Source organism: Geotrypetes seraphini, chromosome 1, assembly GCF_902459505.1.
Source record: "Geotrypetes seraphini chromosome 1, aGeoSer1.1, whole genome shotgun sequence".
In the NCBI taxonomy this organism is placed as follows: domain Eukaryota; kingdom Metazoa; phylum Chordata; class Amphibia; order Gymnophiona; family Dermophiidae; genus Geotrypetes; species Geotrypetes seraphini.
This window is the reverse complement of record NC_047084.1, coordinates 274,728,611-274,754,627: the sequence shown is the minus strand read 5'-3', so window position 1 is coordinate 274,754,627 and position 26,017 is coordinate 274,728,611. Positions and strand designations below refer to the sequence as shown.

General features: G+C 44.7%; 1 protein-coding gene across 3 annotated transcripts in view; it reads left to right on the top strand.

Moving 5' to 3' along the window:
* Window positions 1-26,017, top strand: part of IMMT (inner membrane mitochondrial protein) — a 304,792-nt gene that overhangs the window by 48,017 nt on the left and 230,758 nt on the right. For all 3 annotated transcript variants that reach the window (XM_033951925.1, XM_033951916.1, XM_033951934.1), the window contains exon 4: window positions 22,354-22,477. In XM_033951925.1, coding sequence (XP_033807816.1) covers window positions 22,354-22,477 — 124 coding nt within the window. The remainder of the gene's footprint in view (window positions 1-22,353; window positions 22,478-26,017) is intronic.

Sequence of the window (26,017 nt, the reverse complement as noted above, 5' to 3'; positions counted from 1 at the left end):
GGTCTAGAAAAGAAGCTTTCCTGCTTTCTCAGTTTGGGATGAATGAGTCCAAAGGAAGAGATTATTCTTTCTACACCAGTAGAAGAAGCTACTGCTGTTAAAAGTGAAATAATTATTTCAACAATCTCTAAATCCAAGTGCTTAATAAATGACCTCCACCAGTTAATAAATGACCTTCATCACTGTTGTAACTTTCTGGAATGGTTCCTAGCTCTTAAGTTTATTATAGTTGATATTATGGATGGTTGATTTCTGGATACCCATGCATAGCTAACTCCTGCTCCTCAGCACTTAAGGTTTGACCCTGGTACTGGATATTGACAATATTTGCAAGAAAATGAGCTGAAGATGGTGCTTGTCCCATTCATTTTTTAATGCTTGTAATTTAATTCTGTTTTTGTACAGTTTTGTTTTTAAGTGCTCACTCTGTTCCTTCCAAATTTCAATAGCATCAGCAATAAAACAGCTATTTTTCTGTATTTTGTTTAAAGCTTTAGAAATGGGTTTTCAGGATTCTCAACATATCTTCAAAATTTCTCTTAAGACCAATGTTGAGGATTTTGGCCGTAACAGGGCATCTGTTTTCATAGTAATATAATAACATAGTAGATGATGGCAGATAAAGACCCGAATGATCCATCTAGTCTGCTCAACCTGATTTAATTTAAAAATTAGTTGGGTTTCTTTTTTTTTTTTTTTTTTTTCCTTCTTAGCTATTTCTGGGCAAGGATCTAAAGCTCTGCCTGGTACTGCTCATAGGTTCCAACTAATGAAGTCTCTGTCAAAGCTCACTCCATAGTAACATAGTAACATAGTAGATGACGGCAGATAAAGACCCAAATGGTCCATCTAGTCTGCCCAACCTGATTCAATCCAAAAATTTGTTGGGGGTTTTTATTTTCTTCCTTCTTCCATCTACACGCTCCCAGCCTGCCCTCCCCAGCCCATCCTCCCCCTAACGGCCATATACAGGCACAGACTGCAAGTCTGCCCAGTACTGGCCTTAGTTCTTCAATATTTACTATTATTTTCTGATTCTAAATCTTCTGTGTTCATCCCAAGCTTTTTTGAACTCTGTCACCGTTTTCCTTTCTACAAACTGACATCGGAATAGGCCAGTTCTTGCTATACTGCTCAAAGCACTCCACTACAGAGTTCCATATAACATTTTGTGTGAGCGTTATCTTGGTTCCATCCATTCTTTTCAGAGCTACTGCAGCAAAATGATAGTTACGGACGTATTTAGCAATATCAATGACATTATATTGCTGGGACACTGGGACACTTTATTTCTGGGACACTGAAGTCTTTGGTTAATGAGCATTGCAGCCAGATGTTATTAGTTTGGCTTTCTCCTCAAGCTCTACTAAATTTCTTCTCATCATGAATACATTTGCAGCATTCTCTGTGACTGAAATGCGTACTAGACATTTAAATTTTTGTTCACATTTTATTATAGCTTTTGGAGCTACTTCCTGTAAGTATTCTGTATGTGAATTTCCTGATGTATCAATTGTTTCTGCAAGAAAGACATTCCCTTCCTTTATACAACAGGATCATTGTGGACATTACTCCACCTATCAAGACTTAAGTAAACAATTTTACTCTCTAGACCTGTTGCCCATTGCTTCATTTCTTGTTATACACTTTATCCAGAAGTTTCCCTGCAGCATCTGCTCTGTTGGGTGAACTATATCCTGGTTTTTAAGAAATAATGAAATTAGAAACATTTACCAATCTGAAGGTCCTGCCTGATCAAACATGTTCCTTTTGTAATCTTCATTGAAGCACTTTTCATGATGTTGCTTCATTTGGGCCACCAGGCCTTGCATTTCTTTGTTGCTGTGTTTGCTTTTGCACGCATGCCTGCCTTACCCATAGGTAAAGGAACTTCATTATAACCCAAACTGGGTCTCTTTTTTTTTTTTAATGGCCCGCTGCCATTATAGGTTTTCTCCTCCAAGGAGAGAATAAGATCCTAAGACTTTGTTATGAATGGATTAATGGAATTCATTTACCAAAAAATTTAAACATTGCATGATTATATAGCCTCAAGCTACATTATTGAAAACTAATCCTATTTAATATACATTATCTTTAGATTTTTCCTCAGAAAAGCATTTTATTTTTAAAAAATCAGATTTTGTTAAATCATTGCTTTTTATCCACATTGGTTAAATACCTTCAGCTGAGATTGCAGTTTTATCCTAAGACAAAGCAGACAGCATATTCTTACTATGGGGTAATATCATCCACGGAATCCGGTACGGATAGTACTAATGTGTACTGGCACTTTAAGCTTTAGAAGCTTTAAAACTGCCTGCACTGCACATGTGCGAGTGCCTTCACGCCCAATGCTGGCTCGCAAGATCATCAGTTTTTTGTTTTCTGTGGAGTGAAAAAGACATATTTGAACTTAATTCCCTCAAATTGCCTTCTCGCTTCATTTTCTTCATGTTTTCCCGATAGTTGCCTTCTTTGTTCATTAATTTTCTGTTCATCTTATTTTCTTTACAAACAAATAAGTTTTGATAATGAACGGGCCTTTCAGCTCTTTCATAGCCTTGGGCCCTCCTCTCCTTCCAGTTCTGAGCCCGGAGCTTAAAAAAAAAAAGAAACGGGGAAGCACAAACAACAACAATCTACTGTATTTTTTACTCCATAAGACACACTTTTTCCACCCTGAAAAAGGGGGTGGAAAAGTAGGTGCATCTTATGGAGCAAATACACCTTCGCTCCCCCTGGCGTTCTGCTGCTGCTTGTCGCCTCTCTCCCAGGCATTCTGCTGCTGCTCGTCATCCTCTTACCCGCTCACCGCTACAGGTAGGGAAGGGCTGGCAATGTGAAATCGAGCCCACAAGTCTTCCCCCGACGTTAATTCTGATTTCGGAGAGAAGGTCCAGGCCGGCCAATTGCTGGCTCAGACCTTATCTCTGACGTCAGAATTGACGGGGGAAGACTTGTGGGCCCGATTGCATGCCGCTGGCCCTTCCCTTCGTGGAGTTGCGGCAGCAGTTTGTGAGCGGCGGACCAGTTAGGAGGAATCAGCACGGCAGGGAGTAAAGCAGGTTTCGGGGAGTTGCGGCGGACCAGGGAAGAGGAATTGGGAAGGAAGGGAGGAAGGCAGGCTTTGGTGCGGGAAGGAAGAAGGCAGGCAAGTTTCATAAAATTTGCCGCTGCTGGGTCAGACCAGTGGTCCATTATGCCCAGCAGTCCGCTCAAGCGGCGGCCCTCTGATCAGTGACCAGCACCCTAACTGAGACTAGCCCTATCAGCGAACGTCCTTGTTCAGCGGGAACTTGTCTAACTTAGTCTTGAATCCCTGGAGGGTGTTTTTCCCTATGTAAGTCTCCGGAAGAGCATTCCAGTTTTCTACCACTCTCTGGGTGAAGAAGAACTTCCTTAACATTTGTATGGAATCTATCCCTTTTCAACTTTAGAGAGTGCCCTCTCGTTCTCCCTACCTTGGAGAGGATGAACAACCTGTCCTTATCTACTAAATCTATCCCCTTCAGTACCCTGAATATTTCAATCATGTCCCCTTTCAATCTCCTCTGTTTGAGGGAGAAGAGGCCCAGTTTCTCTAATATTTCACTGTACGGCAACTCCTCCAACCCCTTAACCATCTTAGTCGCACTTCTCTGGACCCTTTCGAGTAGTACTGTATTATTCATGTATGGCGTCTAGTGCTGGACGCAGTACTCCAGGTGAGGGCGCACAATGTCCTGGTACAGCGGCATGATAACCTCCAATCTGTTCGTGATCCCCTTCTTTATCATTCCTAGCATTCTGTTCGCCCTTTTCACTGCCACCGCACATTGCGTAGTTGGCTTCATCGACTTGTCGATCAGAACTCCAAGACCCTTTCCTGGGAGGTCTCTCCAAGTACCGCCCTGAACATCCTGTATTCGTGCATGAGATTTTTGTTACCGACATGCATCACTTTACACTTGTCCACATTGAACCTCATCTGCCATGTCGATGCCCATTCTTCGAGCCTGATTATGTCACGTTGCAGATCTTCGCAGTCCCCCTGCATCTTCAATACTCTGAATAACTTCATATCCTCTGCAAATTTAATCACCTTGCTCGTTGTACCTATGTCCAGATCGTTGATGAAGATGTTGACGAGCACGGGTCCAAGCACCAAGCCCAGTGGCACTCCAATGGTGATGCTCTTCCAGTCCGAGTATTGTCCATTTACCCCCCACTCTCTGTTTCCTATGCTCCAGCCAGTTTTTAATCCATGTGAGTATTGCACCCTCGATTCCATGGCTCACAATTTTCCAAAGTAGTCGTACATGCGGAACCTTGTTGAACGCCTTCTGAAAGTCCAGATATACAATGTCGACCGGGTCGCCCTTGTCTGTCTCCTGTTCACTCCCTCGAAGAAGTGCAGCAAGTTTGTCAGACAACCGTGCTGCCTGGTCCTCATCAGACTGTCCATCAAGATGATCATTGATGTTGTCCTTTATCAGCGACTCTACCATCTTTCCCAGTACCGAGGCCAGACTCACCGGTCTGTTGTTTCCCGGATCTCCCCTCGAATCTTTTTTGAAGATCGGCGTAACATTCACCACCTTCCAATCCTCCGGAATCTTTCCCGTTTTGATCGACAGATTGGCTATTAGTTGAAGTAGTTTAGCTATAGTCCCTTTCATTTCCTTGATGACCCTCAGATAGATACCATCCGGTCCCAGAGATTTATCGCTCTTGAGCCTATCAATCTGCCTGCATACCTCTTCTAAACTGACCGTTAACCCTGTCAGTTTTCCGTTTTCACTTCCAGCATATAGCCTGATGGGTTCCAATATGCTGTGTATATCCTCTTCGGTAAATATAGATGCAGAAAACGTGTTCAGTCTGTCGGCGATTGCTTTATCCTCCTTTAGCGCTCCCTTTATTCCTTGGTCATCCAACGGTCCCACTGCTTCCTTTGCAGGTCGTTTCCCTTTACTATATCAAAAGAACAGCTTGAAGTTTTTCGCCTCCTTGGCTAGTTTTCCTCGTCAGTTTTGGCCCCTTTTACCGCCTTATGGGACCTGCGTTGATGTTTGTGCTGCTTCCAGTTTTCATCCGTTTTTGATCTTTTCCATTCCTTAAATGAGGTTTTTTTTGTCTCTGATTGCTTCCTTAACCTCTATAGTAAGCCACGCCGGTTCTTAATTCTTTTTCCTCTTTGATCCCTTGTTGATACGTGGTATATAAATTTTGTGCCTCGGTGACCGTATCCTTAAAAAGAGACCAAGCTTGCTCTAGCGTTTCGTTGCAGGAGAGAGGAAGGACAAAGGCTGGAAGGCAGTCAGGGGGAGGGAGCACCAACTCGGGACATAGGAGGGAGAGAATGAATAGAAAGAGACATTTGTTGGGCCTGAGGAAAGAAAGAAAACTATCTAGTGCAACCAGAAATCACCAGACAACAAATGTAGGATTTCAATTTAGTGATCAAAATCTGTCTGCTGCAGTATATTTGTCTATTTTTCTAGGGGGCTGGGTTCAGAGGCATAATTTGGTTCAGAATATTTTTTTCTTTGTTTTACCTCCTCTAAATCTAGGGTGCGTGTTATGATCAGGTGTGTCTTATGGAGCGAAAAATACAGTACCCACTGTTTTTCTTCATCTCCATATATATATCTTTCTTTTAGGAAAATTCAGGCTTGGAGTCTGATTCCAGCAACTTGAACTTTCTGACGTACTGATTCCTGTCTGTACCAGTAGACGTCGAAGCTGGACATCAATATTGACTAGCATCAAGGCATATTAATACCTGTAATTGATGCATTGTTGTCATTCTGAAGTGCATAGCTATTGAGGCAACCACACTTCGACACCTGCTGCACCTTTGGTACCAGCTAGCAGCACCCAGTAACTGTGCATACATTGAGATAGCATCGTGGGCATTTCCAGCATAGAGTCTCTCGCTGTTTTGCCTTTCCTCGATACCATCAGTTCTCAATGCAGGCTGTCAATCTTGAAGCGTGATGCCTTTTCAGGTATCGACACTTCGATACCCTTCTTGCACACATGGTACTAATTATAGATCTTATGATACTGGTGCATCTCTTCACTTTGTTCAATATCAGACCACAAGTGGCAGATGACACATGACACTGATGCTAACATTGAATCCCTTGGTTCAGGTCCAGCTTGAACATAGCACTTAGAGGCCCAAAGGTGCAAACGCTTGCTATTTTTCATCGAAGCATTGATGACCATCGTGATTTCCTGTGAGTAAATATCAGCATGGTATCGATTCTTTTTTTCCTATTTCAACATGGCTCTGGTGTTAAAATCGTTGACATTCCTTCTCTTTCTTAATCCAGAATCTCCTGAGCTACTGGATATTTCCAATGACGCTGAGTGTGAACTTAACATTATCTGCTCCAGAATCATATGGAATCCTTTCAATAATAATAATACAGTGTTCCCCCGGTCATTCGCAGTCCCAGTCATTCGCGGTATTTTCCAACCGCCGACCAGAAGAGGACAGCTGGAGAGGCAGGAGAGAGCAGCAGGAGTGCCGGTGAGTGAAGGAAATCACTCGCTGTATGCTCCGATCGCCTCTTCCTGCACTAAAGTCGGGCCTTACCAATGAGGAGCTGCTTTGACACAAATCTGATTGGTAAGGCCAGACTTTAGTGCAGGAAGAGGCGGTTGGAGCATACAGCGAGTGATTTCCTTCACTCGCCGGCACTCAGGCTGCTCTCTCCTGCCTCTCCCGCTGCCCTCTCCAGTCTCCCCCATGAAAAACCGTATTCGCGGTTTTTCAAGATTCGCGGGGATTCCTGGAACGGAACCCCTGCGAATTTCAGGGGAGTACTGTAATAACTTTATTCTTTTATATCGCCATTACCAAACGTTCTAAGCTGTTTACATTAAAAAGAGCTGGACAATACAATAAAAATACAGATATATTATAAAATACAATTTCAATGTAAAACTCTCATTAAGTAATAAACTTATCGAACAGAGTGGTCTTAATTAATTTCCGAAAAGAACAATAAGATAACATAGCTTGTTGAATACATTTACCTAGCCAAGACTGCTGTCTACCAGCTTGAAATACTAGGGTCCTATCTATGAAGGTCTTATATCTACACCCATTGATTTTTGGATAAGCAAATAACAAAAAATTTCTAGTTTCCCTTGTTGGTTTATACAACACAAAATGAGAAAAAAGGTAATCATCTCCTGGTTTTTCCTAACTATTTAAGACAGCTGGTACAAAAGCTCCAACTGTCAAATTGGACTAATACTGAGCCCAGAGTTGTCCTCCTTGATGCATTGGATTATGATGGTAGTCCTCCAGAATACTGTACTTAAGGATGTGTTCATTAAGAAGTGGGAGAACCTTCTTTCTGTTATTATTGCTCCCAGTATGATTCCTTTTTGAGTTTCCTGATTTCCAGCTTTAGCTACTAATCGTATCACTGCACTGGATCATCACTTTTCCACATTGTTCTTTTCTGCACTTTCTTGCATTAACAGCCCCATTGAGAGCTACTTGAGGGATCCACCATGGGTATAGAGCCTGTAATGTGGTACCCCCTTCTTCAACCAGTGTAACAATGCAGTACACAGGACTGTACTACATGGACAACCAGATAGAATGGATTGTCTATCCCACTCATCTCATCAACTACTTTTTATATTACCAGGACTCTAGTGGAGGGATCTAATCTGGGCATATAGCCTGCTAAGTTGGATCACCTCCCACATATTTCCAGAAGATATCTACTATAGGTGTAGAGCAGTGTCTCTCAAACTTTCTCGAGCTGGTGCACACTAAAGGTAGTGGCCACAGCTTGAGGCACCCAGAAGTGCGCGGACAGCACCGTGATGACATCACGCATATGCATGACATCACGTCAATGTCCGCATGTGCAGAGGCCCTCCAGATGGGCCCTGAGACGCCAGTAAGGGGTGCCTGCAGGGAAGAGGGCTGGAGAGGAGAGGCACTAGCGCCAGCTGATTGCCTACAGCAGTGTTTCTCAACTACTTCAAGCTAAGTACCCCCTAGGTCTAACAAATATCAACTGAGTATCCCAGCCACAGACCTCCCTAGGCCCACCCAATCTCTGCCCCTGATCCCATTCCCTTTACTAATTGTAATGCAATTTTTTCCATTCATTTGTCATATACACACCAGATATAAATTCTCAAAACTGACACATTTCAATCACTATATTGAAAATAAAATCATTTTACCTACCAGCGATCCTCTGCAGGCTGCTGTAATTAGCTTTAAAAGTGAGACAGGGAGGCCAGGGGGGAAGCCGGAGGATGCTAGAGAGAAGAGGGAAACATGCAGGGTTTTGGCGAATCGGGCAGCTCTGGCATTGTACCGTGTAGGGAAGTCAGCTGGCAGGAGCCTCTCTTCCTCCTCAGTGTGCCACGGCACACTTGGAATCTCAGGAGGCACACTAGTGCACCTTGGCACACAGTTTGAGATACACTGGTGTAGAGCCTTTAAGTGGATCTTCTCTTTTTTCCTTAAAATTTTTTCTTCCTCATTCTTCTCTGAGACCTCAAAGATGGAGAATACCATGTCAGATGGCTCACTGAATATGTTCCCTGAGCAGGATCACCAGGTTCTTCAACACAGAATTTCTCCTACTGTACCATCAATGCTAATACAGTACTAAAAGAGATATCCACCAAATGTCTCTTGCAATTTTTTACCCTACTGCCCATTTGTTGATATCAAAAGAATATTGTCAACATTCTTCCTCATCTCCCTCTACTTATTTCTTCTAAAGAACTTGGAGGCTTGGGAGTGGCTGTAGGGGAGGAGGAGGCCACTAAATATCCTATTTAGGATGTTTTTTCATTCTGGCTCTCTGCCTTCATCTTAAACCCTTCCTCATTCTAGAACTGGCTTGTACGCTAGACTGTTAACAAGCTCCTATTCATATCTTTTAAAGTCCAATTGGGATCTCTTCAACTTCCTCTTTTTTCTACATTTAGTATTGTTCCAATACTTATGAGATGTGTCTGTCTTACAAGTCTTTGTCTATTCCTCTGTATAAATCGCACTCCTTTCTTTTTTTTTTTTTTAAAACATTCTTTATTAATTTTAAATCATACAAGTGCACAAAAATACAACATAAGAACAATCATACATCACTTGTATATCTTTCATTAATATCATGAATACATAAATAAATAACCCCCCTCCCCCTACCCACCATTTCATTATCATGAAACATTACCCCACCACCCTCCCTCCCCCTTTATATAACTAAAATTTCATCAAAGGAAAACAATGCCTATTCATTACAATATTTAACCAATGGCCCCCAAATCTTTATAAAATTATTATAATTATCTTTCTGCAAAGCAATTACTCTCTCCATCTTAAAAATATGACACAAGGAATTCCACCAAAATATATAATTAAGATTGGTATAATTCTTCCAATTATTCATAATATGCTTAATAGCAACACCCGTCATTATCATTAAAAGTTTGTTGTTATGTGATGATAATTGACTTTTTCTCCTCAGACATTCCAAACAGAACAGTATCAAAGGATAAAGCAACATGGTTTTCTAATAAACAATTTATTTGAGACCAAATTGAATTCCAAAAGTTCATAATGCAGGGACAATGAAAAAGTAGATGATCTAAAGTCCCCGCTTCTAGATTACAGTGCCAGCATCTATTAGATCTAGAGCTATCCAACTTCTGTAAACGAACAGGGGTCCAAAAAGCTCTATGCAACAAAAGAACCAGGTTTGTCTCATAGATGCTGACACTGTACATATCATTCTCCAGGACCAAATGCGTGGCCATTGAGAAGCAGAAATCTGATTCTTAATCTCAATGCTCCAAATGTCTCTAAGACCAGTTTTTTGTTTTTTATTAAGAAATCCAGATAATAATTTATACCACTGCGCAGCTTGATGTCCCAAGAAGTCTGCCTGAAAGCATAGGAACTCCAAACTATATTGATTATTAAAAGTTTTCCATTCAGGGAACCCTACCTGAATAGCCTGCTTGAACTGCAACCATTTAAAACTTTGTGATTTATTAAGACCAAATTTATGTGAAAAATCCAGCAGTTTACCTTCTGAAATAACATCATTTAAAGTTCTTATGTTAGCAATAATCCAGTGCTTCCATAAGACTTGAACTCCTTTCAAAGTGTTCCTGTTTTCTGTCTTTTCTACTGCTTTGGAGCCATGCATTCAGTGTCACTACGCTGCCTCACTGCCTTGGTGCTTTGGATTTGGATCCTGTGCCAATTCTTTAACATTGTGTATTCTTTATTACTCTTAAAAAAAAAAAAAGAATCGGAACCCTAAGGCCACACCACCCTGAGTGTGCTTAAACATGTTTGCTTTTGGAAGCTCAGCACGCTCGAGCCTGATTAGTCCTTCGATGTAACAGCTGGGAATTCCAGGTACTAAAGGAGAATAGTATCCAAGAGGCAGGCAAGCACGTTTTAAACCCTTGTTCAGTGATCATGTGAAGGGCATTCTACACTGCTCCTGCTTCAACTCCCCTGTCAGCTCTATTATTGGTTGCAAGTTCTTAACCTACTGAGGAATTATGTTCATCTATTCATGTAAGTCTGTTCCTGATGCATTCTTCTCGGTGGCTCACAGAAAACAATCACCAAATTAGCCTCTCACTGTAGCTTATCCTGCTATAACTCAATGATATACCAACTCTATAGCAGTGACAATATTTTTGTAAACATCCTTAGTTAAACAGATTTTTCTGCAGATGTCAGATATACCTCCACCAGCCACTATTATTTGGAACAGCTGTATGAATCACTTTCCGGCATATGATATCATTTCATCTGCTTTTTTAATTTTTTCTTTTTGTGATCAAAAAATACATCTGTCTATTTTGGGCCTTAGTCGCCCAAACTCAGACATGGGAAAAGGTTATTTTCGAAAAATACGTCCAACATATTTTTATTTTCGAAAATCATCTAACTGTACATCCAGCCATCTGATCGTCCAGACTGCTAAGTCTATCTTTATACCCCATTTTCGTCCAAAAATTCATTCAAGTCAAAAATAACTAGAAAAAGACCTTTTGGATGTGGGTGGGGTCAGCAAAGTGATGGACTGGACACCCAAACATTGCACCAGAGTAGTGGGGTACCTTACAGGGCACTGCTGTAAACTTCACAAAAAGGGTGCCACATACACATCTCACCACAACAACATTGTAGGTCATGGTGAACCCCCCCAAAAACAACCCCCAGAACCGACTAGACCCACCTGTCTACTACCCCAATAGCCTTTATGGCTACAGGTGCCATTTATATGGCAGTACATAAGGATTTGGGGGTGCCAGTCCGGTCTGAGTCTTTGACACCGGTTGCACCTGCAGTGGAGTCTCCATCAGTGCTGCCACTCCTTGTCAAAGAATCGACACTGATAACTTGCTGGCACTGATCTTCCTCAACACAGACGTCTCCTGAGTTTACGTCGGTCCGGTCTGGAACGGCAAGGCAGAAATTAAAGCATCTTGCTCGGCATTGATCCCGGACTGTTCAGGATTCAGACCTACGGGGGGACTCTGAACAAGATCCCATCTTGTCTGAGGAGGAGGGTTCCTCAGATGGTGAATCCCCTCGCTGCTCTTCTCAAGAGGCTCCTCTAGTATCTGAGAAATTATCTTTCTCCAAGTTTCTCTGAGAGATGTCTGAGACTTTGTCCATCCCTCTGGAAGCTGATTCTAAAAGATCTAAACAGTTCCTGGATGCCTTGGACTACGATCAACCACCCAAGGAGCTCCTCAAGCTTCCCCTCCATGATATCTTGCGAGAAACATTTTACAAAATCTTGGAAACGCCACTTACTTTTTCTTTGGCTCCTTGTAAGATGGACTCTTTATATAGGGTGGTACCTATCCCTGGGTTTGACAAACCCCAACTCCCACACGAGTCTCTCTTGCTAGAATCTACCTTGAAGAAATCCTCGAGGGCTAGTGTATATGCCTCTGAACCTCCTGGCAGAGAGGGCAAGGCCATGGATCGGTTTGGTAAACGACTATACCAAAATGCTATTTTAGCCAACCGGTCTGGCAATTACAATTTTCACTTCTTCTACATAAAGCATTTGGTCAAACAAGTTGCTACTTTCCAGAAGTATCTTCCAGAACGCAAGCTTCCTGCCTTCCAGCATTTTATTTCTGACCTTTTCCAGCTCAGAAAGTATATAGTTCGTTCCACCTACAATACCTTTGAGCTCACTTCATGTGCTGCAGCAATGTCAGTGTCTATGAGATGTCTAGCCTGGCTTAAGGTTTCTGCGCTAGATGTCAACCATCTAGACAGGTTAGCAAATGCTCCTTGTCTAGGAGATGAGCTTTTTTAGCCCTTCCATAGACATGGCTACCCAGAAGTTGTCTGCTCATGAGACCAGATGGGACACTCTGGTAAAGCCCAAAAAGAAGCCTCCACCTTCTCGCCCCTTCAGACCGGCTTCTTCCTAACAGAGAAGGTTTGCTGCAAAACCTGCGCTTCCTCCTCTGCCTAAACCCAGAGACAGCGACAACAGCAACCACATCAGCAGCAAAAACCACAGGCTGCTCCCTAAAAACCAGCACAGCCTTTTTGACATGTTTCTTCAGAGCTTAGCCAACATCATCATTTGGCAGACTTTGGCTCAACCTTTCAGAGGCCGTATCAAATTTTTCATCACTCGCTGGGAGCTCATAACATCAGACCTCTGGGTCTTAACCATTATCTGTCGGGGTTACACTCTCAATTTCCAAACCCTGCCACCAGACCATCCTCCAAGAGAGTCTGTTTTGGATCCTGCACAGTCCTCCCTTCTTCTCCAGGAGGTTCAATCCCTTCTCCTGCTGAATGTCATTGAGGAAGTTCCCCTCAATCAGTAAGCGCAAAGATTCTATTCCTGTTACTTCTTAGTTCCAAAGAAGATGGGGGGACTGAGACCCATTCTGGATCTCAGAGCTCTCCCTCGCCCTGCTTTATCCTCTCCTCAATCAGAATGACTGTCTCTGCTCTCAGGATCTCAAGGAAGCCTACACACATATTCCAATTCATCCAGCTTCCAGGAAGTACCTCCATTTTCAAATCAATCAATGTCATTACCATTTCAAGGTCCTTCCCTTCGACCTGGAATCTTCTCCCAGGGTCTTCACAAAGTGCCTGATTGTAGTGGCTGAATCACTCCGATCACATGGCCACCAAGTCTTCCCATAGCTGGATGATTGGTTGATCGAGGCTGTGGTTCAAGCAACATCTTGGACCATTTCTTTTCTTCAGGTTCTAGGATTTGAAGTCATCTTCCCCAAATCACATCTTCCAACTCAACGTCTGCAGTTCACTGGGACAATCCTGGATACCACTCTCATGAGAGTGTTTCTTCCTCAAGATCGCCTTCAAGCTGTCCTCTGCCTTTGTCAGCAACTGCTTCCTCTTTAATCCATCTCGGCAAGGCACATGATGGTTCTGCTCGACGACATGGCTTCTACTATCCATGTGACACCACTGGGAAGACTTCACCTTCGCACTCCTCAGTGGACTCTTGCTTCTCGGTGGTCTCAAGTGACAGATCGTCTATCACAACATATATCTGTAACATTATCTCTTCTGCAGTCGCTTCGATGGTGGATGACCTCTTCCAATCTATCCAGAGGTCTCCTTTTTCACTTACCCCCTCATCACAAGGTATCACGACAGACGCATCCCGTTATGCCTGGGTGGCTCATATGGACGGTCTTCAGACTCAAGGTCTTTAGACCACCAAGGAATGGAAATTTCATATCAATTTCCTGGAGCTCAGAGCAATGTTTTATGCCTTCAAGACCTTCCATCATCTTCTCTACCCCCAAGTCCTCCTCCTTCGCACAGACAATCAGGTAGCAATGTACTACATCAACAAGCAAGGAGGAACGGGCTCTCTCCTGTTATGCCAGGAAGCCCAAAAAATCTGGACTTGGGCAACAGCTCGTAACTTTTTTTTTTTTTGTAGACGATAGCTTTTTATTGGACTAAATCAATACATCTGTGACCAGATTTCAAAAGCTATGCTCCTTTCACCAGGTCAGTGAAGAAACAGTGCAGTTACACTCAGTTTAAATTGTACAAGGTCTGCTAGGCATGAGAATTACTGCATAGCTCTTAAAAGCTCGTAACTTTTTTTTAAAGGCTGTCTACATTCAAGGGGAGAAGAATTCTCTAGCAGACAACCTCAGCAGAATCCTTCAGCCTCATGAATGGACCCTCAACTCTGCAACTCTTCAGTCCATCTTTGCTCAATGGGGCACTCCAAAGGTGGACTTGTTTGCGGCTCTTCATAATCACCAGTTGCCCCAGTTTTGCTGCAGGCTTTACTCTCCCCTCTGGAAGCAGATGCCTTTCTCCTGGCTTGGATGGGCCTGTTTCTATATGCATTCCCTCCGATTCCTCTCATGTTGAGGACTCTGTTCAAGCAGCCACCGTGATTCTCATTGCTTCTCCGCCCCGAGTGCACGGCTTGGGGGGGGTGCACAGCCGGCCAGGTCCGGGTCCTCCTGCCAGGTCCGGGTCCTCCTTCCCTTCCTTTCCCCCGGTCCGCGCCTGTAATCTTACCTCCCCGCTGCTGCTAATCGCCAACAGGAATTCTTCTTTCCGACGTCAATTCTGACGTCGGAGAGGACGTTCCGGGCCAGCCAGGCAGTGATTGGCTGGCCCGGAACATCCTCTCCAACGTCAGAATTGATGTCGGAAAGAAGACTTCTTGTCGGCAATTAGCAGTGGGGAGGTAAGATTGCAGGCGCGGACCAGGGTAAAGGAAAGAGAAGAGGTGCTTAATTTTTTTCCGTGGCAGGGAGGGAAGGATGTAGGCAGGCAAGCTGGCTGGCTTTAGCACGGCAGGGAGGGAAGGAGATGGGCAGGCTGGCTTTGTTGATGGACAAAATCTGGAAGGCAGTGGGGGACATAAGGAGGCACTGGGGGCACTAAGGACATGGGAAGGAGTGACTGTGGGGCATTATGGACACAGGAAGGAGTGACTGGGGGCACCATGGACACAGGATGGAGGCACTGGGGGCACCATGGACACAGGATGGAGGCACTGGGGGCACCATAGACACAGGACGGAGGCACTGGGGGCACTATGGACACGGGAAGGAGGCACTGGGGGCACTATGGACACGGGAAGGAGGCTCTGGGGGCACTAAGGACATGGGAAGGAAGGAGGGAGGGAATAGAAAGGGACACTTGTTGGGCTTGAGTGCAGAAAGAAAGGGTACACAGTCAATTAATAGATGTTCCCTTTTGATGAAAAAAATAAATAGTCACGTTACCTCTGATTTACTTTCTCTGCAGCAGAGTTGGCAGCCGCGCTGAGGTGCAGGAAGGTCCCGCGATGACTCGTCTGCTGGCTTTGCTCCGGAAGAAGTAAGTTACGTTGGAGGAGGTGGACCCGGCAGATGCAGTCATTGTGGGAATGCCACAACTCCCTGCGTCTGCCGGGTCCACCCCCTCCGACGTAACTTACTTCTTCTGGAGCAGAGCCAGCAGATGAGTCATAGCAGGACCTTCCAGCATGCGGCTGCTGAGTCCGCTCCAGAGCAAGTACGTCTGAGTGGGGTGGACTGACAGCTGGCAGCTACAGTCGTGGGACCTTGCTGCATGAAGGGAGAGAAAGGAGCAGGATTGCTGGAATGGAAGAGTGGTGGAGGGAAAGAAAGGGGGCAGGGTGGTATGAAAGGGTGGTGCTAATGGAATTGATGTACAGAGAAAGGGGAGAGACATAAGGGGGAAGGATATTGGAGGGAAAGAAAGGGGACATGCTGATTGAAGAGGGGTAGTTGGCGAGAGAAAGGGCAGACATTGGATGGTAGTGGGGAGTCTATGTTGGATGGAAGTGCAGATGGGAGAGGTAAGGGAGCAAATGCAGGAAGGAAATGGGAGGAGAGAAAGGGGAGCAGATGCTGAATGGAAGTGGACAGAGAGAGGAGAAGGTACTAGATGGAAGGGTTGAAGAAAGAGGGTACATGATGGAAGGAGGGGATAAATAAAAGGAAGGCATATGATGGGGAGAAAAGGATTGGGTTAGGGAAACACTGGAGGGGTGAGGGAAAGAGGTGGCAAGCTTTAGGTAGACAATAAAAATGGACATTGATGAGAGGGTAGTAAGACATGCAGAAAATAAATTGAAAAGGAAAATGAGGGAAAAAAGGGAAAGGGATTGCAGAGGAGAGGTGTGGGACAGGGAAGGAGAGGAGAGAGATGCCAGACCAATGAGGGTGAAAGGAGAGATGGAAGGGGGAAGCATACAGTTTCTGGAAGGGGCATAGAAGGAAAGAAGATACCATATAGGGGAAGAGAGACGGCAGAGTTACAAGAAGATGAGGAAAGCAGAAACCACAGAAGACAAAGGTAGAAAAAAATTTTCTATTTATTGCTTTAGGAGACGTGTCACTGTTTCTGTGGGGCACTCTATGCAGAGTCCAGTTTCTTACTGGTTCAATTTAACCTTTGTCAGGGACCAGACGGACTCCATCTGACCAGTAGGGGTAAGAACGTCTTCGGACACCGACTAGCCCACCTACTTCACAGGGCTTTAAACTAGGTAAGTCGGGGGAGGGTACCCATTCACATATTAGTGCAAAAAGGAATTATCCTGATGAGGTGAGTCGAAACTCCGCTTCCATGTCCAAGGTAAGTACCCACATTGCAAACAGTTCTTTAGGAGTCACACCGACTCGGGTAGGATACGCCTCACAGGGACTTAGCAAACACAAGATATGGAGGGCCATGTATGTCAATGCACACAGTTTAGGTAACAAAATTCTAGAATTGGAGGCTGAAATAAGGAATGCCGACCTAGATGTGGTGGCAATATCTGAAACTTGGTTCACGGACTCACATGGGTGGGATATGGCTATACCGGGCTACAATCTACTTCGTCAGGACAGAGAGGGCAGGTTAGGAGGGGGGGTAGCTCTATACATTAAAGAGGACATCAAAACCACCAGGATCACAGATGTCAAGTACACCGGGGAGTCCCTCTGGGTAAACCTGGCAAGAGGCAGAGAAAAATGCCTGTATCTAGGTGTGGTATACAGACCCCCAAGACAACTGGAAGACGACGCAGAATTAATTGAAGACATAGAGAATATAACTCTACGAGGAGAAGCTGTACTGCTAGGGGACTTCAATATGCCTGATGCAGACTGGAACTCATTTTCAGCGACAACCAGCGGTAGCAGGAGGCTCTTAACCTCCATAAAGGGAACACGTCTCAAACAAATAGTAACGGAGCCCACTAGGGCCCAGGCGATCCTCGATCTGATACTCACCAACAGGGAAAGCGTCTCAGAGGTCTCAGTAGGAGATACGCTAGCCTCCAGCGACCACAACATAGTATGGTTCAACCTTAGGAAAGGCTTCCCTAGATCAAACACGAAAACAAAGGTACTCAATTTCCGGGGCACAGACTTCGCACGCATGGGAGATTTCGTCCATCGGACGCTGCAGGACCAATGATGTAGAAGCTAAGTGGTTAACACTGAAATCAACCATACATGAAGCAACTAGCAGCTTCATAAAATCAGTAAATAAACGACAAAGAAACAATAAACCCCAATGGTTCACCGCAGAGATCTCTCACATCATTAAGGAGAAGAAAAAAGCGTTTCTCTCCTACAAGCGCACAGAGAAAAGAGAGGCAAAGGTAGAATATAGGACCAGGTCTATAGCGGTCAAAATGGCAGTTAGGGAGGCAAAACTTCGAGTGGAAGAAATTCTGGCAAAAAACATTAAAAAGGGGGACAAATCCTTCTTCAGGTATATTAGTGACAGAAAAAGGAACACAGGCGGGATAGTACGCCTTAGAAGACCGGACGGAAGTTACGTGGAAGCAGATTCCGATAAAGCCGAACTACTGAATGAATACTTCTGCTCAGTCTTCACCTGTGAGGCACCGGGACACGGTCCTCAGTTGAAGGCAACACAAAGCACAGAAGACCCGTTTCAGAATTTTGAGCACAGAAGACCCGTTTCAGAATTTTGAGTTTACACCAGGTGAAGTTTACAGTAAACTGGCAAGACTCAAGGTGAACAAAGCCATGGGACCAGACAATTTGCACCCAAGAGTGCTCAGAGAATTGAGCGATGTCCTGGCGAAACTGTTGGCTGAGCTATTCAATCTCTCCCTAAGTAAGGGGAAAGTTCCCCTGGACTGGAAATTAGCTAATGTCGTTCCTCTGCATAAAAAGGGTTGCAGGGCAGAGGCTGCGAATTATAGACCGGTGAGTCTCACATCAATAGTGTGCAAACTCAGGGAAACACTAATTAAAAGCAAATTGGACACGATCTTGAATGAAGGGAATCTTCGGGATCCCAGTCAACATGGATTCACCAAGGGTAGGTCCTGCCAATCCAATCTCATCAGCTTCTTTGACTGGGTAACAAGAAAGTTTGACTTGGGAGAGTCTTTGGACGTCGTGTACCTGGACTTCAGTAAAGCTTTTGACTGTCCCACACCGCAGGCTGCTAAGCAAGATGGAATCGATGGGGTTAGGAGAAACACTAACTGCATGGGTCAATGATTGGCTGAGTGGCAGACTTCAGAGGGTGGTGGTTAATGGTACCCTCTCTAAAACATCGGAGGTGACCAGTGGAGTTCCGCAGGGCTCGGTCCTGGGTCCACTCCTTTTCAACATATTCATAGGGGATCTGACTCAAGGGCTTCAAGGTAAAATAACACTATTCGCAGATGACGCCAAACTATGTAATATAGTAAGTGAATGCAGTTTACAGAATTATATGGCGCAGGACCTGCTTACATTGGAGAGTTGGGCCTCAACCTGGCAGCTAGGCTTCAATGCTAAGAAATGTAAGGTCATGCACCTCGGAAGCGGAAATCCATGCAGGACGTACTTCTTGAACGGAGAAACTTTAACTAGGACTTCAGCAGAACGAGATTTAGGAGTAATCATCAGTGCAAACATGAAAACTGCCAATCAAGTGGAGAAGGCTTCATCTAAGGCAAGGCAGATATTGGGTTGTATCAATAGAAGTTTCGTCAGCCGAAAGCCTGAAGTCATAATGCCGTTGTACAGGGTCATGGTGAGACCTCATCTGGAGTACTGTGTGCAATTCTGGAGGCCACATTACAGTAAAGATGTGCGCAGAATTGAATCAGTTCAGCGGACGGCCACCAGGATGATCTCGGGGCTCAAGGGTCTCTCGTACGAAGAGAGACTGAACAAATTGCAGCTCTACACTCTCGAGGAACGTAGGGAGAGGGGAGACATGATCGAAACATTTAAGTACCTCACGGGACGTGTCGAAGTGGAAGATGATATTTTCTTTCTCAAGGGACCCTCGGCCACAAGAGGGCACCCGCTCAAACTCAGGGGCGGAAAATTTCATGACGACACCAGAAAGTATTTCTTCACAGAGAGCGTGGTTGATCATTGGAACAAGCTTCCAGTGCAGGTGATCGAGGCAGACAGCGTGCCAGACTTTAAGAATAATTGGGATACCTATGTGGGATCCCTACGAGGGTCAAGATAAGGAAATTGGGTCATTAGGGCATAGACAGGGGGTGGGTAAGCAGAGTGGGCAGACTTGATGGGCTATAGCCCTTTTCTGCAGTCATCTTCTATGTTTCTATGTTTGTCTATGTATTTCTATTTTATCCCCCTTTTACAAAACGAGCGTTTTTTAGCGCCAGCCGTGGTGGTAGCAGCCGAAGCCATCCACGCAATGTGTGGTGACGGCGAAAAGGGAGAACAGAATGCTAGGAATGATAAAGAAGGGGATCACGAACAGATCGGAGAGGGTTATCATGCCACTGTACCGGGCCATGGTGCGCCCTCACCTGGAGTACTGCATCCAGCACTGGTCGCTGTACATGAAGAAGGACATGGTACTACTCAAAAGGGTCCAGAGAAGAGCGACTAAGATGGTTAAGGGGCTGGAGGAGTTGCCATATAGTGAAAGATTAGAGAAACTGGGCCTTTTCTCTCTCGAACAGAGGAGATTGAGAGGGGAAATGATTGAAGCATTCAAGGTACTGAAGGGAATAGACTTAGTAGATAAGGACAGGTTGCTCACCCTCTCCAAGGTAGGGACAATGAGAGGGCACTCTCTAAATTTGAAAGGGGATAGAAGGGGTGAAGTTCTTCACCCATAGAGTGGTAAAAAACTGGAACGCTCTTCCGGAGTCTGTCATAGGGGAAAACACCCTCCAGGGATTCAAGACAAAATTAGACAAGTTCCTGCTGAACCAGAACGTACGCAGGTAGGGCTAGTCACAGGGCGCTGGTCTTAGACCAGAGGGCTGCCTCGTGAGCGGACAGCTGGGCACAATGGACCACTGGTCGGACCCAGCAGCGGCAATTCTTATGTTCACAGTTACTTACCGTACCAGGTGTTATCCAGGGACAGCAGCAAGATATTCTCAAAACCCACCCACCTCCCTGGATTGGCTTCTTAGCTGGCTTATCTTAACTGAGGGACCGTGCTCCCTCAGTTAAGATAAGTGGGAAGGCAGTTGCGCATGTGCGGTTTGGGCTATCGCAAACTTTCTAAAGACGTAAATGGCGATGCACTTTTAAAATGGTCCGTACCGGGGTTCCGTCGGTGATGTCACCCATAGGTTAGAATATCTGCCTGCTGTCCCTGGATAACACCTGTTGCAGTAAGTAACTGTTCTTTACTGCGGATGGGCAGACTGGATGAGTCATTTGTCCTTTATCTGCCATCAAGTTTCTATGTTTCTATATGCTTGGATTCCCCTGCCGTTATGAGGTCGTCTCTTATTTACAACCTCCATACATATAGTCTTTCCAAGATTCTTCCCTTTTCATCATTTTGAGGTTCTGCTTACTCTTTATTTATTTTCCTTCCCTTGCCTCCGCCTGCTTGTCTCAGACAGTATATCTATTTTTCTTCTTAGGCAACATGTGTTTAAGTTTTCGTAGAGGCCAATGCTCCCTCCATCCCATTTTGTAAGCTAGGGAGTCCCACATGTGAGTATATGCTGTCTGCTTGTCCTAGGATAAAGCACAGTTGCTTACCGTAGCATGTGTTATCCGGGGACATCAGGCCGATATTTTCACATCCCACCCACTTCTGGTTGACTTCTTCACTAGGGCATAGAACTGATGACCTCGCGAGCTGGTGTCGGGCTGGAAGGCTCTTGCGCATGCACAATGTGGGCTGTCTTAAAGCTTCTAAAGCTTAAAGTGCCAGTACATTTTAGTACTGTGCATACTGGTCTCTGTGGATGACATCACCCACATATGAGAATATCTGCCTGCTGTCCCTCGATAACACCTGTTACGATAAGTAACTGTTTTCTATGCATACCATGGCTTTTGGCTTTCAGACCAAATGAAAACTTAAAACATTTTCATAAATCAATCATTTATAAAGGGGATGCTTCAGAATTAAAAATGTAAGATGCTTTTATGGTTGTGAGCAAATAATGACATTACTTTGTAACATATTGTGTGTTGCCTCTGCTAACTGTCCTATCGTATACACTAATGGTTCTGGTTATCTCCCCTCCTTTATGGCCATCTCTTCATGCATGTTTGAATTCTAAGTTCTTTGCTTCCTATTATTACCTCTTCTGGTAGGCTTTTAAGTTATACCGTATTTTTCGCTCCATACCGTTTTTTCACTCCATAAGACGCACCTGACCATAAGACGCACCCTAGATTTAGAGGAGGAAAATGAGAAAAATAACATTCTGAACTCAGTTCTCACAGGAAGCGGCGCGGGACCGGACAGGCAGCCTTGTGTGCTGCTCTGCCGCAACGGAAAATAACTGGACTCGGAGGCATCTGTGTCGGCTGTCACTGCTCGCGGGGACCGGGCAGGCAGCCACGTCCAGCGAGGTACATTAGTGCCTCAGTAAAGAAGTACTACTTTGAGCCCTATCACTCCAACTTCATGTTATGATTCCTTGTCTTCAAGCATGTTTGTCTATGGAAATTGCTATTGCTGTATATTTATTGAACTTTTGAATATTTTTATCACCACCCCCTCCTTTTTTCCCCCCTCCAGTAAATATATTTTGAATTTCTTAAATCTTTCTCTGTAAAGTGGGTGTTGTAGGCCTTTGTTCCTTTAAGGTAACTGTCCTCTCTGAAGTGTTACTGTTCTCTCAATTTCTCTCAATAGCCTTATGAAGATGTGGCCTTCAGTAAACATAGTTTTGATGGAGGTTTCATCAGTGTCTCAATAGATAGTGTTGTATAGCACTTCATGCTTTTTCTTTTGTGGCTGATTCATATACACTATTTATTTTTGTATGTCTTGTAAATGTTTATCAAACCATGTTAGGGCATGGTAAATGAAGTTTGATCTTGTTCAAAAGCCAATCATTCTTTTTTGGTTTTCCATTTTTTTAGATTCAGTCTGGTCCACTACAAATCTCCTCTGTAAAAGAGGTAATGCAAGAATCGAAACAACCTAAACTACATAAAGATAAAACGGAAGCCTCTACACCACCTTCAGTGGATGAAAAAAAAGACGGTAACACTCCAGAGTAGTTTTTTTGAAGAGAGATTACAAAGGGAGATCTGTTGTGTTGTTTTGTTTTAATGTGTCTCAATAGATTCAATGATGACTTAAGAACCTGGCACATAATACCAGCTTCTGTGAAAAAAATAAAATCCACGCAAAAGCAGTAAATAGCCATATTCAGTAAAACTATAGTATAGTGGTTCAACATAGAAGAAATCTGCGTTTATTAACAAGGTCATCTAGTTAAGGGTAGTGGGCATATCCCCCAAACTGCTTTTTAACTCAAAAGGAATTGTATCAGCATACAATATGGTACTTGGATTGCTCTTCTGACATATCTGCTGATCCTCCAGAATGCCCAGAATGAAAATTTGTGTATTTAGGAATAGGCATTTGAAACAAGTTGAGTGATGCTATCTTAATAGCCTTCTGTTATGAAGAGCATAGTAACCTATTGGTTAGAGCAGTCCAAGAACAAGGGAAACCAGGTACAAATCCTAGTGCAGCTACTTGGACAAGTTCTTGGAGGAGAAGTCAATAGTCTGCTATTGAGACAGACATGGGGAAGCTACTGCTTACCCTAGATTGGTAACTTGTGACCTGGATTGGTCTGACTCAGTAAGGCTGTTCTTATGTTCTCCATTATCTCAAGTACAAACTTAGATTGTAATCCCTCTGGGGACAGGAAAATATCTACTGAACCTGAATGTAACTCATCTTGAGTTCCTACTAAATAGGTGCAAGTGAAATCTAAAAATAGTTCCAAGAGTACAGACTTGCTGCACCATTACACTTGGGTACCGTGGGAGATACTGCATTCTCTGAGAACAAGCAGGCATAATATTCTTACACTTGGGTTACATCATTTATCCCAGGACAAGCAGGCAGCATATTCTTGACTGATGGGTGACGGCACCGACGGAGCCCCGGTACGGACACTTTTAGAGTGATTGCACTCTAAGAACTTGGAAAGTTCTAGAGGCCGCACCGCGCATGTGCGAGTGCCTTCCCGCCCGACACAGGCGCGCGGTCCCCAGTTTCTTAGTTTCCGCGGAGCTAAGAAGACGTGTGTTCAACGGCTGTTGAATATTTTTTCGATTTTTGCCTTCCACGCTCGCGTAAACCTTTTGGAAAATATCATTTTCCTCATTTTTTCTTTATTTCTTTAAAAAAAAAAAAAAATTCTATTTAGTCATTTTTTTCATTTTCTTTCGGTTTCGCCCCGGCGGGGCCTATTGCCACTATCGAAGCCTCAAGCTTCGATTTGGCTGAAGCCGTTTTTCCATTCATACCCCCTCAACCCGGGTTTAAAAAGTGCCAGCGGTGCGCTCGACCAATTTCACTGACAGACCCACATAACTGGTGTCTGCAGTGTCTTGGTCCTGATCATCGAGCGTCATCTTGTACCCGCTGCGCATCGTTAAAGAAAAGGACTCTGAAAAACCGCCAGATCCAACAGCGGTTACTTTTCGGTGCCGAGATGTCCGATTCTGCTACACCGGCACCGACATTGGTTCCATTTCAGTCGGCACCTTCCTCGTCGACACCGCGCGATACCACGCCGGCGTCGCACCCTCCAGGTAAGCCGGCTAAGAAGCCTTCCCCGCTTGAGCGTCCTCCGGTCTCCACTGCAGTGAGCCCAATCCTGCCGACCGTGAAACACCAGCGGAAGCGCTCTGCTCCGATTGAGGTTAGCCCTTCGACATCGGGTTCTTCCTCGGAGTGTAGAGCGGCACCTAAGGTACCGCAGAAGAAAAAAGCGGTACCGGTGCCCTCGTTAGATGAGCGCATTGCCGCTGTCTTGCAGGTTTAGCTCAGGGAACAACTCCAGCAGCTGCTTCCTGCTATATTAACCCCGATCCTTCCAGAACCGGTCCGGTCTGAGCCACCGGTACCGGTAGTGGAGCAACCTCTTATTTCTGCATCCACTCCTTCGGTACCGGTGCACTCGGCCTCATCGACATCGATGCCACTTCTTGCACTGGAACCGAGGCATCAGTCCGTACAGACTTCGGCACCGGTACAACCAGTGACTTCTCCCGGTACCGTGTCGATGAGATCGGGTAAGTCGGTACGCAAATCCCGACATTTAGAACCCTCGACTCCAGAGTCCCGGGATCGTACATCTCATGTAAGAGACCCTGATCTGTGGGGAGACTCTGAAGAACCATTCCTTTCTGAAGGTGAATGTTCCTCTGAAGAAGATGATTCTGTGTTACCTGATCCTTCTTCAAGACAGGAATCCACATCTTTCACTTCCTTTTTGAAAGATATGTGTGATTCCATGTCTATTCCTTTGGAGGCTGAGTCTAAAAAATCTAAAGCTTTTTTAGACGCACTTGACTTTGACCAGCCTCCTAAGGAATTCTTGAAACTGCCTCTGCATGATATATTACGAGAGACATTCTACAAGAATTTGGAGACTCCTTTAACAATTCCTGGAGCTCCCCGTAAACTAGATTCTTTGTACAAGGTGATCCCTATTCCTGGATTAGACAAACCCCAGCTTCCTCACGAATCATTGTTAGTGGAATCTACCCTAAAAAAATCCTCAGGAGCTAGTGTATATGCTTCTGTACCTCCTGGCAGAGAGGGCAAAGCCATGGACAAATTTGGTAAGAGACTTTATCAGAATGCAATGTTAGCCAATAGATCTGGCAACTACGCATTCCATTTTTCATTTTATCTGAAACACCTCCTTACCACCATGGCTTCGTTCGAAAAGTACCTCCCCCAACGAAAACAACAGGCTTTTCATCAATGCTCCTCTTCGCTATTCCAACTGCGAAAATTTATGGTTAGGTCCATCTATGATACCTTTGAGCTAACCTCCAGAGCAACAGCTATGTCTGTGGCCATGCGTCGACTTACCTGGCTTCGGGTATCCGAACTTGATGTTAATCATCAAGATCGGTTAGCCAATGCACCATGCCTGGGAGATGAGCTCTTTGGGGAATCCATGGACTCGACCACTCAAAAGCTGTCGGCTCATGAAACACGTTGGGATACTCTGCTCAAAAATAAAAAGAAGCCCCCTACTACACGGCCTTTCAGACAGCAGTCGGCTTATCAGCGACGCTATGCAGCTCGACCATTGCAGACACCTTCCCAGCCACCTAGACGTCAACGCCAACAACAACGTCAACCCCCGAGGCCTCAACAGCAACAGCAGCCTGTGAAGCCACCTCCACAACCAAAGTCCCAACCCTTTTGACTTAATTCTCCAAAGCATAGCCAGTGTTCAAATCTCCACCCACCTTCCTCAACCCATAGGTGGTCGTTTATCTCTTTTCCTCAGCCGATGGGAAATCATCACCTCGGACCAATGGGTCCTCAACATCATCCACCACGGCTACTCTCTCAACTTTCAAACTCTGCCGACTCTAAGTCCACCAAAAGAGTCTGCTTTGAACACTCCTCAGTCTGCTCTCCTTGTTCAAGAAGTTCAATCCCTTCTTCTTTTAAATGCTATAGAGGAGGTTCCTCCAGATCAGCAGGGGCAGGGGTTCTACTCCCGTTATTTTCTAGTCCCCAAAAAAACAGGAGATC